Below are 17,854 nucleotides of genomic sequence, written 5' to 3'. Positions count from 1 at the left end.
TAGGAGAGAAAAAAAAACTATCTGCATTGCCTTCTGTGTATGATTCCACATTATTTAAAAGGGAGAAAACAAAAAACTTGCATGAAATGTGAGGTTATGTATAATCATTTGCCTCTGGGTTTCTTTTATTCTTTAATAGTCCACTCATTTTTTGAAGTGTGTCTTTTTAAGTTCATTGAAGAATCCATGTGTTCATGTTGACTTAAAAGGTTCTTTTTTGGACAAATGTGGACGCTTCTTTGAGAGAATCAAACCTTTTCTTTCCTTCTGGCAGGGGTAGTCTTATTCTTGGTGGGAATATGAGTTGTGCTTTGATTCCTTCCTTTTTAATTGTTTTATTAGAGGGTACACATGCTCTTCTTTTGGAGATTACAAGAGGTGAAAAGTCATTGTCAAACCTGATAGTTTGGTCACCTATTTTTAATGGAGCAAGAGACCAGGCAGTTCTTAAAACAAAGTATTTGTCTTGAGTGGACATAAACACTGCAATAATAGATCTTGGACGGCTATTTTTACTGAATACAGAAGTTGTAGTTAAAGACCTGTGTGGCCTTTCTATCCTGAAGGATAGTGCTTCAGGTAGGTTTAGGATTTTAGGAATCCAAGAAGTCAAGAAATTAATCATATTGTCTCCCTTCTTCTGCTCCAGGATGCCATAGATTCTTATATTTTTCTCCTGTTTCTATTCTCAATTGCATCTATCTTTTCAATGAGTCTGGTGTTTTCTTGAAGAAGAAAGTCTTTGTCTTTCTCTCTTTCTTTTAACCTGTAGTCTATATCTGTTACAGAATCTTCCAAAGCAGCAGTCTGGGCAGTTTGTTGTTTAAGGACTTCATTTAATAAGATTACTGGTGGTATATTCTTTTATGTTGTCCACTTTTAAGTTTAATTTGTCTGTTTTACCCACCAAGTCATGAACTGTAGTAAGGATTGCCTGTCTTCATTGGAGTTTCTTGCTGAGAAAACTTGGAGCTGCTCATCTTCATTTGTGAATGTGGTTTCAGTGTCCCTTCTATTTGAAAGTTTGACAGGAAAATATGAAAATTTTAGCTTACAAATTACACCACCTTGTAGCTTACAACTTCCAGAATCAGATTTTAGTTGTTTCAGGTCTTTGTTGGCAAAATTAAATAAAAAATCCTGTCGGAGGAAAAAATGAAGACTGCAGAGCTCAAGAACTCTGCTACTTTCAGCTTGCCATCCAAGCCATGCTCCTCTAAACCAGAATCTCTTGACTGCGAGAGGTTAGTACATTTACTTTGTTGTGCATCCACCTCAGCTCAGTTAAGGCGTGCAAACTGAATTTCAAAGGTGTACTCAGTGAAGTCTGTCTCCTCCCCTCAGATATCTGCTATTCAGTGTAATAAAATTTGTTCCAAAAATGATGCATTTCAATATGTTTTTTATCCTTGAAAGGCATGTCTTCTTTTTGCATAGCTGTGTGATTGCGAAGTTAGTATATTAAAGTAAGGGGTAACTTCTGCATGTTGTCTTCGAGACTACCTGAAATGGAAGGGCTATTTGTGGATGTGTTAACAGGTGCAGTTAACAAAAAATATTATATCATCATTGACTTTAGTACCCCACCCTCACCACCATATTAATTTGTCATTAAATACGTTATGCAGGAGCACTTTGGAAAGTGTTACAAATCTTTGTTATCACCAGCAAGTTACATGGCTACCAGAGGTGCCATTTTTCAGATATGGTGTTGCATCATCCAGATTTAAATGTAATATTCAAACTGTTCTCCTTTACAAGAATTCAGACCATATAGTTGTTAAATCTATTGTTGCTTTAACCAACATGATCCATCATGCAAGCAGAGTAATTAAGAAATACTATAGGATGATAATTGTAGGTTACCCAAATCGGGTCAAGACTGGAATAGGAACTTAAATGCCAACTCATGAAAAGTCATGGTTTGTGTTCTATGATCAACCAATTAATTGAGAAATCTGTTCCATAAGTTGGTGTAGTCATGGCAACAGTACAAACTCTAGGTGTTGCTTATTGGAGGGAATAGCTGTGTAGACTAATCACGTTAAGCATCAAATGTGGTGTGCTGTATCCTCTAGATAGGAGAACACAGGTCATAGATCTGATGCTGCATCAGGGCTAGCTACTTGATGGTGTAGAAGCTGTTTCTAATGATTTGGTTTAATTGACTGTCACCAAAAATGGACAAGGCTATTTGCCAGGGATAAGTGGGTTGATGACTCATTCTCTTCTGACCTACGCCAAGGACCCATGTTGATGTTTGGAGGGGTCTGCATGCAAGTGTGTGACTGCAATAAAGCCCAGCAGCCCTGGGACAGTAAGGTATTACCTGGTTGGTGTCCTGTTGCCTAGCCCAAGTTATCTGGGCTAACTCTGTTGACTGAAAGCAGGACCAGACAAACATGAATTAAGGATTGCTACACTGCATATAAGTTCAATGACAGTACTAAGCTTGGAAGTGGCTGATATGATGGCAAGTAGAAGACTGGATATCATGTGTATCCAAGAAACAAGGCAGAAGGGCAGTGCAGCAATGCCACACTGCTTGGGATACAGAGTCTACTCCTCAGGGACATGACAGACTAGAAGTGATGTGGGAATTGTTCTAAAGACTTGGAGAGAAGTCATCAAAATTAGCGATGGACTCCAGTAGGCAGTATTCATAATCTGTGTATGCCCCACAGCAGATTAAGGTGGCAAGGAAAAGAGTGTATTCAAATAGTTGCAGGACTTACTAGACAAATCAGGACCTGGGTTGGCATTGATAATGGGGGACCTGAATGCTCATATTGAGATTGTGAAGAGGATATAATGATTGCATCAGATCATGTGGATGGGGCAAGAGGAATAAAAAAGGAGAAGCCATTCCAGACTTCTGTCTGGCAAATGGTTTGACGGTGGCCAAGACATGGTTCAGCAAGAGAAAGGAGGTGCAGCCTAAGGGAGTCTACTGAGAAGGCTAGAAAGGTCATCTGAATTATTTTCCTTGAGATATCTATGAATCTGTAAGACATATCACAGAAGCAGAGTTTGGTGTTACTGTGTTATTATTATCTTTTTTAATTGTTATTATTATTGTTACTGTTATTGTTGTGCATTATTATTAGCAGGAGTAGTGTGTGTGTGTGCACACACACACACACACACACACACATACACACACTCACTTGTTTTAAAAATTACTAGTAAGAAGAACTGACTCAATGAGTAACATTAAGAGAAGTAGCAGGCAGCATTCTGTACATTAGCTTTACTTAAAGTTATGTGGGTAAACTGTAAGCCATAAACAAAGGCCTGAGCAACAATGTATGCATCTGTGTGTATGCATGTATTTAATCTAGTTTGTTAGTTTATTTTTTTTTATTTATTTGCATTTGTATACCAGGCTAGTCCACTGGGCTGTTTTGAGCCCATTTTCAGTGGAGGCCCAGAGAGAAAAGTTCCACAAATAACAAGAACATATACAAGGAGAGGATACATATGAAATGAGTATATTACAATAGTATATACAGTAAACTTAGCATGTGGAATGAGAACATTACAAGAGTATGTACAGAAAAGGTAACATATTTAAACAATTAGTTGAATTACTAATATACTAGCAAGCTGACATATTTCAGGATCAACAGAGGTAAAGAGATTAACTTTACATACATATTTTTGACAGTAGAAGTAGCAAGGATAACGCCTGGCATTAATACATAGTACATTTTGAACATTAGTGTTGATATTAAGTAGTGGTAATTTGATGAATTATTTATTGATTTATTTTGGTTATTTGTGATTTTGTTTTGTATCTTAGTGCGCATAAGGAAGCTTTTATTAGCGAAAGGAATTCATATTAATATTGACAAAGTAATGCAGATGTATGCCAGTTCTCCTGATGTTGCCGAAAGTGCCTGCAAGGTGCTCAACAGACTTTTTCAAGGAAGGTAATGCACTTTTATTGTCATCATGTTCAGAAATATAATACAGTAGCATGTTTATCTGTAGTATTATGAATCTACAAACAAGACTTGGTACTTGTTTACAGTAGTGTAGCACAATAAAACAGTAAAGATAGTTTACAGGCAATGAGCTTGAGGCTAAATAATCCTGCATAGATAAGAATCACAGCATTGCTAAGTGTTTTTTTTTAATTGAGTACAGTTGTTGAGCCTCATTACTTCACCATTATTCCTTTGGCTGTGCTTTTTCTTATCGGTGAGATATCACAAGCATTTATACAATGAAGACCTGTCTGCCACCAGACTCAGGATGTGGGCCAGCAAGCATAAAACCTTAGAGTTGCTGTGTGAAAGGTGGAAATGGTATGAAATGCAGGAGACTTTAGGTCAGTGTCATCTTAATAGGCTAGTTGAGATGATTGGAGACATCTCCTCCCCCTTGGGAGAAGGTAAGTGAACTAGTGCAGGGTCATTATCATTAATCACTGATGGATGATGGACATGTCCTCTCTTCCTCCTGCTTGGCACCTGCTTGCTGACCTGCAGTATACCCCATAATAGTGATTGTTTCCTTTTCTGAACCAGTCATCCCAGAGGCACTACTAGCATAAATCCAGCTACTGCCCTGCAAAGGATGAAGGGCTGTTGTAGGGTCTGTGCTACTACTTTGCAGTAATCTAACTTACTGTTGAGCTTCTTGAATCTTTTTCCAATACAGAATACCATCCTTGTGCTGACAGTCTAGCCTATTACTGTTTCATTTTTAGAACTACTTTTTAGCAAAATTAAATAGCAAAGTACTTCTATAGGTACTCAATATCTAATTAATAGAACATAGATTTCTGAACTGCTTTAATTATTAGATATCTTTCCTTAGATCACTGCTGCAGTAATCCAGTACTTGTGGATTATCCTGCCAAGGGAACCTGACATCTGTGTGGTGCACCAGAGTCAAAAACGTTCTTGAAGTTCCATACGTCTGGCATATGACCTCAGCCGATAGACATAGGGCTGCATAAGCAGATGTATGTGCGTAGGATTCTCAAACTATCTTGCCATCAATCAGAATGCAGAAACTTTATTATCATTGGTTTGTTTACTGGATTGTTTTGTCTCTGCCACTGCCAAGGCTCAGTCAATAAGTGATCCATTTGGGAACCTTCTTTTTAATTCCTTTTTTCATAAAGATTTGTTCATGTCAGCTAAAAGAGGGAAATGCAGCTGTGGAAGGCAGATTCCTTATAAAGACCTCAACTCTCAGTGTATGTTTTGGTAAGGGGATAAGTACAGTTACCATAGCTATAAGATTTGCCAGTTATTCATTCCTAAAACTCTTAGAAATAGGTTAGCTTCCTTGAGTATATATTTGAAGACCCAGGATCTCAAGAGCCTCGTACTTAGCAAAATGCTGGGTCTTCAAGTATATATTCCATGACCACACCTGTGGCCGGTATGGTGCCCTTTACATGCACATCTGACAAGACTGAATCTCCTTCTACTACTGGAGACAAGGGATAACCAAGGGTGATTATTTCAGAGGGATGAGAAGGTAAACCTCAGATTCCAGTGAGATGAGTTACCTGGCTCAATTATTGAGGTCCATTAAGGTTATGCACCATCTCTCTTTATTAAATCAGTCTTACCAATGAAAAAGAAGTAAAAAACAAAAGACATTTCTCCTCAGTGGACATTCCATGAAAAGGAATGTCTAGATTTTTCTCAAGGCTTATACAAAGCCATCCTATCTTGAAGCCTCCTTCTGTTCTAGCTTCTCCTCCTCGATCCTTTGAAATGACAGCATGAATTCTGTTAAGAGGAGGCAAGGGAATCAGATTTAGATGAGGACTCACTAGCTAATTCCGCCCTTATACATTTTCCTGGACAACTGGACTCAGATGATGAGGGTACCTTGTCCACAAATTCACTACTGGAAGAAATATCCTTCAGTGAAACAATTTCCAGAATGATGCAGCATTTTGAGTGGGACACTTAACAGGTAGTAGATGTACAGAAAAGGTACTATGAATTATTGGAAGTAGGGAGCCAAAATCTTCAGTTGTGCCCCCTCTTCTGAAAGCCTTCCTGGATGCTTTTGCCTCCTCTTTTACTAAGCTAGTCTCACAGCCACCAGCACCTAAGAAACCATATAGGTTTTACAAGGTCCTTGATGAGATGAAATTACTCCACAAAAATCCTGTAGGAGATCCTTCATTATTTTCCTCCTTCTACAGATAAAACCACCAATTTCACTCCTACTTCCAATGTGCTGAAATCAGGTCTATATTACGTTATCGAGTACTCATGCATTCGAAAACATAATAGTCGACCACTAAATGTCGAAAACGTTGAACAACAAAAAAAATACAAAAACCCACCCAAACAAACCATTTAAATGCTGTAAGCAGGGTGGGCAAGCCCCCCGCACCCCCGCTACTTAAATATACCAACTCCGAGATCGCCATATAGTGCAGACAATGGAAAACTTCCATTTCCTCACTGTACGGAGATCTCCATTGAAAAGTTCGACGTTTGACGTTTTCGACAATTAGGGGTTGACTATTACATTTTCGAATACATGAGTATTTGATAACGTAATACAGACCTGCTGAAATCTGGTAGAGAGACAGTATGGCCATGCTTCCAATGTACTGACATCTGATAGAGACAGTAGGGCCATGGGCAGGCTTGACGAAAAGTCTGTACCTCTGCCACCTTGGCATTTAGGGTCCTAAAATATTTTTCATTCTGGAAAATATGAATGAGACTCTGATTATGAGGATTCTGAACAGGCTGTGTTTGTGCTCAACAAAGCCAACCAAGTTGCCAGATACTCCATTGAATGTAGCTGTGAAGCTGCAGAGGCTTCCTCCAGGGCAGTTGTCACTGGTTCAGCCATCTGTAGGTTTGCTTGTCTTTACCTCCTGTTTCTTTCTGGCGACATCAAGGCCAAGCTTCTGGATTCTTCTCTTCATAGGGACCTCTTGTTTGACCCTTCAGCTGCTGAACTCTTCAAAACCCTGCAGAAAAAAGGCAAGATCATGCAGGATTTCAAGCAAATTTTTCATATCCCAGTCCCTTGATACCAAAAGGGCTATACTTCCAAACCCACTACCTTTGTCCATATGGAACAAAAGCCACCCCAAAAGGGTGTAAAACAAACAAAGAAAAGCTATGAATGAGATTTCAAGCCTGGAAAAATCATTTTTCCAGAAAAAAAAAACACACTACTGACTGTTTTCTACCTTCTCTCTCCTCCCCAGCATGGAATTGCATTACTTCAGACAAATGGGTCTTGTCCATCATAAAAAAAAAACTATTGCAGAATGTCATAGAAAGAGCTTCCCTCTCTGAAGGGAAACCCTTCCTGCAAACCAGTCCCATCTCATCCCTCCCTTGGTTCAAGATCCACTGTCCCGAAGGACTGTTGAGCCAGTTCATCCACATGCCTAGGGGAATGATTTCTGCTCAAGACTATTCTTGGTTTCCAAGAATGAGGGAACATGGAGACCCATTATAGACTTTTCATACCTCATTACCTTTTTGGAAGTTCTGTCTTTCAAGGTGTTCTTTCTTCAGACCTTACTTCCCTGGATCCTTCCTCAGCCTTTCCTTGCCACCCTAGACCTGAAGGATGCATACCTGCATATCCCCATTCACCCTGCCTACAGGGAATTTCACATGTTTTCAGTCTATTCATCACACTTTAAGTTCTCTGCTTTATCTTTTGGAGTGTCTACAGATCCCAGAGTCTTCACAAAGCACATAGCACTGGATGTTGCCTTTTGCAGAACCATAGGGATGTAAATTTTCCCTTATCTGGGCAACCTTCTAATCCAGGCATCATCCTAGTAAAATCTTTGGTTACATCTCAACATCAAGTTTCTTCTGGAAGGACTGGGATTCTTAGTCATCCTCAAGAAGTCTTCCCTGACACAATCCCTGGATGTAGTCTTCCTAGACTGTAGATTGAATACCCTGTAAATGACAGCTTTCCTTCCTCAGGAGAACATGTCCTCTCACTCTCTCTCTCTCTCTGACCAGTTACTTCCATTCCTTGATCCCGCTATCTATGACCACAGCAAGAGAGATTCTAATAGCACTAGGATACATGGCAGCCACAATTCTGATGGTACCTTATGTCATATTACACATGAGGAACATCTGGTGGTACTTGATGTCCATTTGGTCTCAACACTGTTACCCTGTGGTCTTCCAAATTCCTCTGTTGCCTTTCCTAAAGAAGTAACTGCAGTGGTAGATCTTTCAGGTGAAGCTCAATACAGAAGATGTTCTTCGTGTTTCACTGTTGCAGTCATAACTGTAGGGTGCTCCTGCCGGCAGGCAGCCCGAGGTCGGCCAGAATCCCAAAGTCTGGGTCCGGCGTTGGCTGTACCAGCTAGCCCCCTGACATCAGAACGCAGAGGTATAAAGATGACAACCAATGCCATTTTCTCCAGTCTTTCTTGCCGTGCGGTGGAAAGCAGCTCGCAAGTCGTTGGTTGGCGTTTTCAGACAACGTGCTTTGATTGTCGTCGGTCCGAAGTTTTCTACTTCTCTTCTCAAGCTAAGTACCCCGTTGGGGAAACTTTTTTCTTGCTCCTCCGATGTCAGAAAAAGTTAATAATTGTATATCGTGTGGGAAACAAACACCTCATAAAGATTTCCACTCTTACTGTCTACCTTGCTTAGGCCCTGACCACAACGTTTCTTGCTGTCGGTTCTGTGCCAGGTTTAATTCTCGCACTATTAAGCGTAGGTACGATTGGGCCTTGAATTATTTCGGTAGACGATTCAATTATAGGATGTCGTCGGATACTTTACCGACAACCGGAATTCAAAAGAAATGCAAAGACAAGGATAGGCCTCCGAGGTCCAAACAGGATATTTTGCAGCCGGAGCCAGCTTCGGGTTCAGCGGTCGTCAGTGAGGCACTTTTGCAGCCCCTGTTGTCTGCCACTTCGGAACCGATGGCCGACACGGACTCCCATGGGGAGCCTTCTAGGCCTAGTATTTCAGCTGCTGCAGGACCTTCGGACGTCGCTCCTTCAGATGGGTCCGGAACCGCTGTGCAGGTACCGGCTTCTGAGGGGGGTTTCAGGCCTTCTAATATCACTATTTCTACAAAGACAAAGGCAAAGTCAAAGACTCCTGTTAAACCAAGGGTTTCTTCTCAAGCTTCCTCGGATACAGCTCCTAAGTCCCAGAAGCAATTACTCCGGATGGCTGAAGATTTACTTACAATGATTAGGGGGTCTCACCCTCCTCCAGAAAAAAAGGCCTAAACAGGATATTCCTTATGATTCTTCTGATCAGGCTTTTGTGTCTTCTGTCTCTTCCTCTGACCAGGATTATTCTTTTCCTCCTTATGAGGATTCTGATGCAGAGGACTCTATTCCCTCTGCTTCCCCCCCTGAGGATTTCTCTTTTGGGGAAACCTTACATGAGATGAGGGTGCATTTTCATTGGGAAGGTCAGGAATACTGTGCTTCCAAGAAGAGACTTAGGGAATTTCTCCTTCTCCCTCAACACAGACCTTTGGCTATTCCTCCTGTACTTGATATTGTGGATGATGCTTTTTCTGAAGCTAATCTAAATCCTGATTCCTTGCCTCCTGCTCCTTTTAAGCCTGATAGATTTTACAGAGTCCCTGACTCCCATCAATTCCTATTCAAGAACCCTTCTGCTGATCCTGAAACCATTTCTCAGGGTTCTAGGGCTGCTAAGGCCGCTTCTTCAAAAAATCCTATTCCCTCTGAAAAGGATTCTCGTGCCTTGGACAGGTGGGGCAAAAAGGTTTACACTTCTGCTACCCTTTCTATTCGAGCTTTAAATTGCCAGTTTCACATGTTCAAGTATCAGCAATTTCTTTTGTCTGTTCTAAAGCAAAAGCTTTCTGCCTTTCCTGCTTGTGCAGAGGACAAGGAATTACAAGATGTATTGCATGCAACTGAACAAGTTAGCAAACATAGTTTACATTGTGGTTTTGATGCCTTAGAAGCTTTTTGCAGGGCCGCAGCCTCTGGTACTGTTATTAGGAGACATGCTTGGCTTCGTGAGCAGAACTTACCAGAACAGGTTAAGGCTAAACTGTTAGATGCCCCTGTTCAGCATGATGTTTTATGTGGAACCAAGGCTGAGGAGGTTATTAAAAAGATGGAAGAAAAAACAAACTCTATGCAGACTGTTAAAGACTTTTTACAAGTTCAGCCTCCTAGATTTTCTAGAAATTGGCCCTCTAAAAATTGGTCCTTTCCCACGTCTGACAGGCCTCAAAGGGGTAGATATAGACACTCCAGAGGTCGAGGGCAGGCTCAGACCTCTTACAGGTCCAGACAATGGAGTGCTTCTTCACCTAGATGGGGAGAAGACAGACCTCAATCACAAAAGAAGCAGACTCAATGACTCTCTCCGTTGGGCTACAGGTCCTCCTTGCCTGGAAGCCCCTCTCGGAGGAAAACTTTCTCTTTTCTACCAAAATTGGACTCGTATTACCCAGGACAAATGGGTTTTAGACGTGATTTTAAGAGGCTACAAATTCCACTTTCATACTCCGCCAAGGTCAACAGGTTGGCCGGATCTGCCAAAACATCAATGGTCAGAGGCCTTAAATCAAGTGGACACCTTATTAGCCATGAAAGCCATAGAACCTGTTCCACTTCCAGAGATGGGAAAAGGTTTTTACTCCAGACTTTTTCTGGTCCCAAGGAAACAAAACTCATGGAGACCTATTCTGGACCTCTCGGTGTTAAATACCTTTCTGGAGATTCCAAAATTCAAGATGCTTACTCTGCAACAGCTTCTTCCCATGCTCTCCCAGGATGCTTGGATGGTAACATTGGACTTGAAGGATGCTTATTTACACATTCCCATCAGACAGGAATGCAGAAAATACCTCAGATTCAAGGCAGGTTCGAGGCACTTTCAATTCTCTGTACTGCCCTTTGGTTTATCTACTGCGCCCAGCGTCTTTACCAAGTGCCTGGCTCCAGTAGTAGCTTTCTGCAGACTCCAAGGAATTCAAATTTACCCCTACCTGGACGATTACCTTATTCAGGCGGACAGCAAGGATCTTTTAATTCAACATCTGCACTTTGTGCAGCGCCTTCTCCTACTTCTGGGATTTTCAGTAAACACAAAAAAGTCACATTTGATCCCCTCTCAACAAATGATCTTTTTGGGAGCTCTACTAAACACAAGCTTACAAAGGGCCTTCCTTACTCCAGAAAAACAAGTACAGCTGGCATCAATTTTCAACACCTTGGTTACTTCAACTCAGCTCACTGCAAGGAAATTCCTACAGACTTTGGGCTACATGGCTTCTTGCATCCTGTTGATTCCAAATGCAAGGCTTCATATGAGAAAACTTCAATGGTACCTAAAGAGTGTGTGGTCTCAACATTACCACAGCCTGGAAACAATGATACCTCTGATTCCCTGCCTCCAAAAGGAGTTCCTTTGGTGGTCCAGGGATTGTGCTTTGAACGAAGGGAAACCCTTACGTCTACCTCTTCCTGCTCAGATCATAACCACAGACGCCTCAGATTATGCTTGGGGAGCTCATTACCTGAACAATTGCCAGCAGGGCTATTGGGACAAGAAGCATCTTCCCTGGCACATCAACTTGAAGGAAATGTTGGCAGTCCAAAATGCTCTTCTAGCCTTCCAGAATCTTTTGGAACCAGGGCATCTTCTGATTCGCACAGACAATACCACAGTCATGTGGTATATAAACAAGCAGGGGGGCTCTCACTCATACCCCCTTTGCAGACTAGCCATGATTTTATGGGACACATCTCTAAACCTGAATCTGCATCTACAAGCTCAATTCATTCCAGGAAAACAGAATCTCTTAGCAGACAGCCTAAGCAGAAATCTTTTGGATCCTCACGAATGGATGCTAGACCCCAACTTATTCAGCAGGATTACGACAGTTTGGGGTTGCCCTCGGATAGATCTGTTTGCATCCCATCTCAATCATCAGCTGCCTCTCTTTTGCACCAGGTCCTTCCACAAAACAGCCTGGAAAGTGGATGCCCTGTCCTTCAGCTGGAGGAATCTTTCGGGATACGCCTTCCCTCCCCTTCCTCTTCTGCCTCGGGTGTTACTGAAAATAAAACAGGACAAAACCCAAGGTTATCATCTTGATAGCTCCAAATTGGCCTCGGCAGGTTTGGTATCCAACTTTAAGACACCTGTTCTTGGATCCTCCATGGATCCTACCTCTATTTCCTTCTCTTCTGTCACAGCATCAGGGTCAGATGCTACACTCTCAAATAAAGACTCTTTGCCTGGCAGCTTGGCTCTACAAGAGCCTTTGATTCCTTCTGTTTTTCCCAAACAAGTTTTGGATGTTCTGTTAGAAGCCAGGCGCCCTAGTATTTGGATGCGGGATCGAGGTTCTGATCCTTTTTCATCTGACATTTCTTCCATTCTTCTTTACCTCTCTGACCTTTTGCTTAAAGGCCTCTCCTTTTCTTCCATTAAAATCCATGCTTCTGCTATCTCGGCTCATTACAACACTGATACCCCCATTTTCTCTCACCAGCTGGTGAGACAATTCTTGAGAGGGGCTAAGAATTTAAGACCTGCTAGAACTCCTCCTGTTCCTGCTTGGGATCTTAATTATGTTTTGGAAAAACTTACTTTACCTCCCTTTGAGCCTGCTGCTACTTCGGATATCAAGTTCTTATCCTGGAAGACAGTTATTTTATTAGCATTGACTTCTGCCAGAAGGGTGTCAGAGTTGCAAGCTCTCATGGCTGTGGAACCATACCTTGTTTTCCACCAAGGCAGAGTTGCCTTGAGGACCAATCCTACATTTATGCCTAAAGTGATTTCTAAGGTGGCTTTAAATCAGACTATTCACCTTCCTACTTTCTTTCCTTATCCTCAAAACAAAGGGGAAAGGATTTTGCATTCATTGGACGTACACAGACAACTACGGTTTTACCTGGACAGAACTAAAGATTTCAGAAAATCTGATCAGTTGTTTATCTCTTTTGCCTCCAGTTCTCTAGGCAAGGCTATCTCTAAACAAACTGTTTCCAAATGGATTGCCCATGGAATAAGGTTTTGTTACTCTCACTTTGGGAAGCAGATTCCAGGTACTGTTAGAAGTCATTCTACTAGAGCAGCTGCCACTTCAGCAGCTTTCCTCAGAGGAGTTCCTACCAGGGACATTTTGGAAGCTGCCACCTGGAGTTCAGTACATACTTTTTCTAAGCACTATAATCTCCCTTTATATTCTAAGTCTAGGGCAGGTTTTGCCTCTGCTGTCTTGCAGGGTCTTCTGGCTGCCCCTTCTTCTGCATAACCTCCTCCCTCTCCACAGCTTTGGGATTCCACCCTACAGTTATGACTGCAACAGTGAAACACGAAGAACATAGTACAGTTGTGTACACCTACCATAAATGTAGATGTTCGAGTGTCTTCACTGTTGCAGTCGGTGTTTCCCTCCCACCTATCCCCTCTTATCTGCCTTTTCTTTTGTGGTGTATTTGTGTTTCCTTTTTGGACACCTTTTGGTTATTTTGGGGGACTTCTGACATCTGGGGCAAGAAAGACTGGAGAAGATGGCGTCGGCTGTCAGCTTTATACCTCTGCGTTCTGACGTCAGGGGGCTAGCTGGTACAGCCGACGCCGGACCCAGACTTTGGGATTCTGGCCGACCTCGGGCTGCCTGCCGGCAGGAGCACCCTACAGTTACGACTGCAACAGTGAAGACACTCGAACATCTACATTTATGGTAGGTGTACACAACTGTACTTTCCCTTCCTATGATCCACGCCCACCCAGGACCTCCACACAAACTCATCCTACCTTGCCTGGGGTGAGTGGACAGACTCCACTACAGGTCAGTGAACAGGGGTCCAACAGAGAGATCAAGAAGCACAATATTTGTAAGTGAGATGAAAGCCCTTCTACTAGCCCTACTAACCTAGTAGCTCACCTTTGGAGCTCAGACCCCATGAAAGTATTCACATATAACACCACATTCATGTGGTACATTAGCAAGCATGAGGGCACCAAGTCTTGCCATCTGTGCAGGTTAACACTGATGGCATGGGGCATAGCTATAAAAATAAATTTGTTCCTACAGGTAGTTTACATTCCTTCAGAGGACAATGTCAGCCTCAGCAGATCCAGAGAAGGCATTCATGAATGGATGTTACACAGAGAGTATTTTTTGAACATAGTTCACAGGTGGGGTATCCCTCAGATATATATATATATATATATATATATATATATATATATATATATATATATATATATATATATATATATATATATATATATATATATATACATATATATACATATATATATTTGCCTTCAACCACAAAAAACAACTCAGCAGGATGGTTGCTATGTCTTTCAGCTGGGGAGATCCTTTACACCATCACTCCCTTTCCCTGATACCAAATCTAGTGAGACAAACGCAAAATCTTGCTAGTAACTCCCTTTTTGCCCAGGCAGCATTGGTTCCCCTTTTGATGATATCAGGTATTGCCAGCTATGCTAAGAGAAGTAAGGCAATGGATGTGTAACATATATGCCAGCATAGCTAGTTGGAGTTTTGTAAAGAATTATATGATGTTCATCGTGTTTCACTGTTGCAGTCATTATACTTGGGGTTATCCTGCTGGCAGGCTACCCGCAGTTGGCCTGATTTCCAAAGTCCTGGTCCGGCGTCAGTTGCTGTCACCTCTTCCCTGACGTCAGTGTGCCAGGGGTGTATAAGATGCAGCCGACGCCATTTTCTTCAGTCTTTCTTGCCGCACGGTGCCCGAAGCAAAAGCAGTTCGCAAGTGCCGGTCAGCCGACTCCTGAGGTTTTTAAAATTGAATTTCAGAGCCGAAGTCTTCAATAAAGCTAAGTACCTCATTGGGGGAAACTTTTTCTTGCTCCAGACCGATGTCAGCAAAAGTTAACAATTGTATTTCTTGTGGAAAGCAAATACCTCATAAGGATTTTCACTCTTACTGTATTCCTTGCCTAGGCCCTGACCACGACGTTGCTAGTTGTCGGTTTTGTGCTAGATTCAACCAACGCACTATTAAGCGTCGGTTTGATTTTGCTTTACATTACTTTGGCCGAAGGTTTAACTACATAATGCCGTCGGAACAACTGACGACCGGAATTCATAAAAAATGCAAAGACAAAGAAAAGGACAGGCATCCGAGGTCCAAAACCGACAACAAAACCTCTTCTAGGCCAGTCGCCGGTTCTCAGTGAGGTGCTTTCGCAGCCCCTGACACTCGCTACCTCAGAGCCACAGGCCGCATCCGACTCCCACGTGGAGACAACTAGGCCTCTGGAAACTCAAGGTATTGGGCCTACTGAAACTATTCCCTCAGATGGGTCTGGAGCCGCTGAGCAGGCATCGGCTTCTGAGGGTGTTTTCAGACCTACACAGCTTACTATCAAGTCCACTTCAGCAGCCAAGGCAAAGTCTAAAACACCATTAAAGACAAAGAAACAAGTACAGCATTCTCCTGGACAGTCATCCATGCCAAAGAAACAGATGCTTAAAATGGCCAAGGACCTAATTACTTTGATCAGGGGTTCCCATCCCCCTCCTGATAAAAGGCTTAGGCAAGACACTGACTATGACTCCTCTGACCAGGTTTCTATTTCCTCTGATTCCTCTTCAGAACAGGGATATTCTCTTCCTCCCTATGAGGACTCTGATGCTGAAGAATCTATCCCTTCAGCCTCTCCTCCTGAGGATTACTCTTTTGGGGGAACCTTGCACACCATGAGGGAGCATTTCTATTGGGAGAGCCAGGATTATTCAGAATCCAAGAAAAGGCTCAGAGACTTTCTTTTACTGCCTCAGCACAGGCCCCTTGCTATCCCCCCTGTACTAGATATTGTTGATGATGTTTTTTTCTAAATCCAGTTTGTCTCCTGATTCTTTACTCCCTGCACCAGTCAAGCCAGATAGGTACTACAGGGTCCCATACTCTCATAAATTTCTTTATAAAAACCCTACTGCTGACCCAGAGACTATTTCAAAGGGTCCCAAAAGGGTCAAGGCTTCCACTGCAAAAAACCCTGTTCCCTCGGATAGGGATTCTAGAGCACTGGACAGATGGGGGAAAAAAGTTTACACTTCTGCTACTTTAGCTATAAGGGCTTTAAACTGCCAGTTTCACATGCTTAAATATCAGTACCTAATGTCTCTGCTAAAACAGAAAATGCTTACAAGCTCAGAATGTCCTGACAATAAGGAAATGCAGGATTTATTGCATACAGCTGAACAAGTGGGAAAACATACTTTGCAATGTGGTTTTGATTCTTTAGAGGCTTCTTGCAGAGCCGCAGTTACAGGTTCTGTCATTCGAAGGCATGCTTGGTTAAAAGAACAAAGTTTACCTGATCGTGTTAAAGCAAAATTATTGGATGCTCCATTACAGCATGATACTCTGTTTGGTGTTAAGGCAGAAGAGGTGTTAATGAAAATGGAGGATAAAGCAAAATCAATGCAGACAGTAAAGGATTTCTTACAGGTTCAGCCACCTAGATTTAGCAGGAACTGGCCTTCTAAAAATTGGTCCTTTCCAGTGTCAGACAGGCCACAAAGAGGCAGATCTCAGCCCCAAGGCTCATACAGACCTAAACAATGGGGTGCTTCAGCCCCCAAAGGCGGAGAAGACAAATCACAACCTTATAGGAAACAGTCCCAATGACTTCCCTCTACAAATGCCAAGCACTTACCTTTTGGCAGCACCCTTAGGGGGAAAACTAGCACTTTTCTCATAAAATTGGCACATGATCACCCCGGACAAATGGGTACTGAATATTGTTTCTCAGGGTTACAGGTTCCACTTTCACACCCTACCAAGGTCAAAAGGTAAGCCAGGCCTGTCACAAAATGAATGGGCAGAGGCACAAAAACAAATTTTTGCTCTCATGGACATGAGAGCTATTCAAAAAGTACCACAGCAAGAACAGGTGCAAGGATTTTACTCAAGACTCTTCTTGGTACCCAGAAAGGACAAAGCCTGGAGACCAATACTGGACCTGTCATTTCTAAATACTTTCCTGGATGTTCCAAAATTCAAAATGTTGACACTGCAGCAACTTCTACCCATGCTGGGCAAGAAGGCTTGGCTAGTTACTTTGGACCTCAAAGAGGCACACCTGCATGTCCCAATCGGACAGTCTTGCAGAAGATACCTCAGATTCATAGCTGGCTCAATGCATTACCAATTCTCTGCACTGCCCTTTGGCTTATCTACTGCGCCCAGGGTCTTCACAAAATGCCTGTCACCAGTAATTGCATTTTGCAGACAAAAAGGAATCCAAATATATCCCTACTTGGACGACTGCCTTATTCAAGCAGAGAGCAAGGACGTTCTACTAAAGCATCTGGCGTTTGTAAAAAGATTACTAATTTGCGTAGGGTACACAGTAAATGAAAAGAAATCAAAACTACTGCCCTCTCAAGAGATATTATTCCTGGGTGCAAGCTTAAATACAACTGCCCAGATGGCTTATCTCACGCCAGACAAGCAAAGGCAACTGACTCATTACTTTCAAATGATGGCAACAAAGACCCAGCTACCTGCAAGAAAAATTCTGCAGGCTTTGGGCTTCATGGCATCCTGCATCCTGCTAATTCCATATGCAAGACTACATATGAGGAAGCTACAATGGTATCTAAAAAGTGTTTGGACTCAACATTGCCACAGCCTGGAAACAATAATAACTCTTATTCCCTGCCTGCAACAGGAGTTTCGATGGTGGGCACTGGTCTGTCACCGCAACAAGGGGCAGCCTTTCACTTTACCCACAGCCAGGAAAACAATAACAACAGATGCATCGGATTATGCCTGGGGGGCACACATGGCAAGAAAATGTATTCAGGGCACATGGCCAGCAGACCAAATGCACCTTCA

General features: G+C 42.3%; 1 protein-coding gene across 1 annotated transcript in view; it reads left to right on the top strand.

Annotated features, from left to right (window-relative positions):
- Nucleotides 1-17,854, top strand: part of LOC122815022 (leucine-rich repeat serine/threonine-protein kinase 2-like) — a 2,570,681-nt gene that overhangs the window by 157,391 nt on the left and 2,395,436 nt on the right. Inside the window, 1 exon segment of the mRNA XM_044087274.1 lies at nt 3,803-3,932. Within this exon segment, the coding sequence (XP_043943209.1) occupies nt 3,803-3,932 (130 nt within the window).

This window comes from Protopterus annectens, chromosome 11.part0 (assembly GCF_019279795.1).
Source record: "Protopterus annectens isolate FY-2018-M chromosome 11.part0, PAN1.0, whole genome shotgun sequence".
In the NCBI taxonomy this organism is placed as follows: Eukaryota; Metazoa; Chordata; order Ceratodontiformes; family Protopteridae; genus Protopterus; species Protopterus annectens.
The sequence above is the reverse complement of the archived record's forward strand: the minus strand, read 5'-3'. Positions and strand labels throughout refer to the sequence as shown.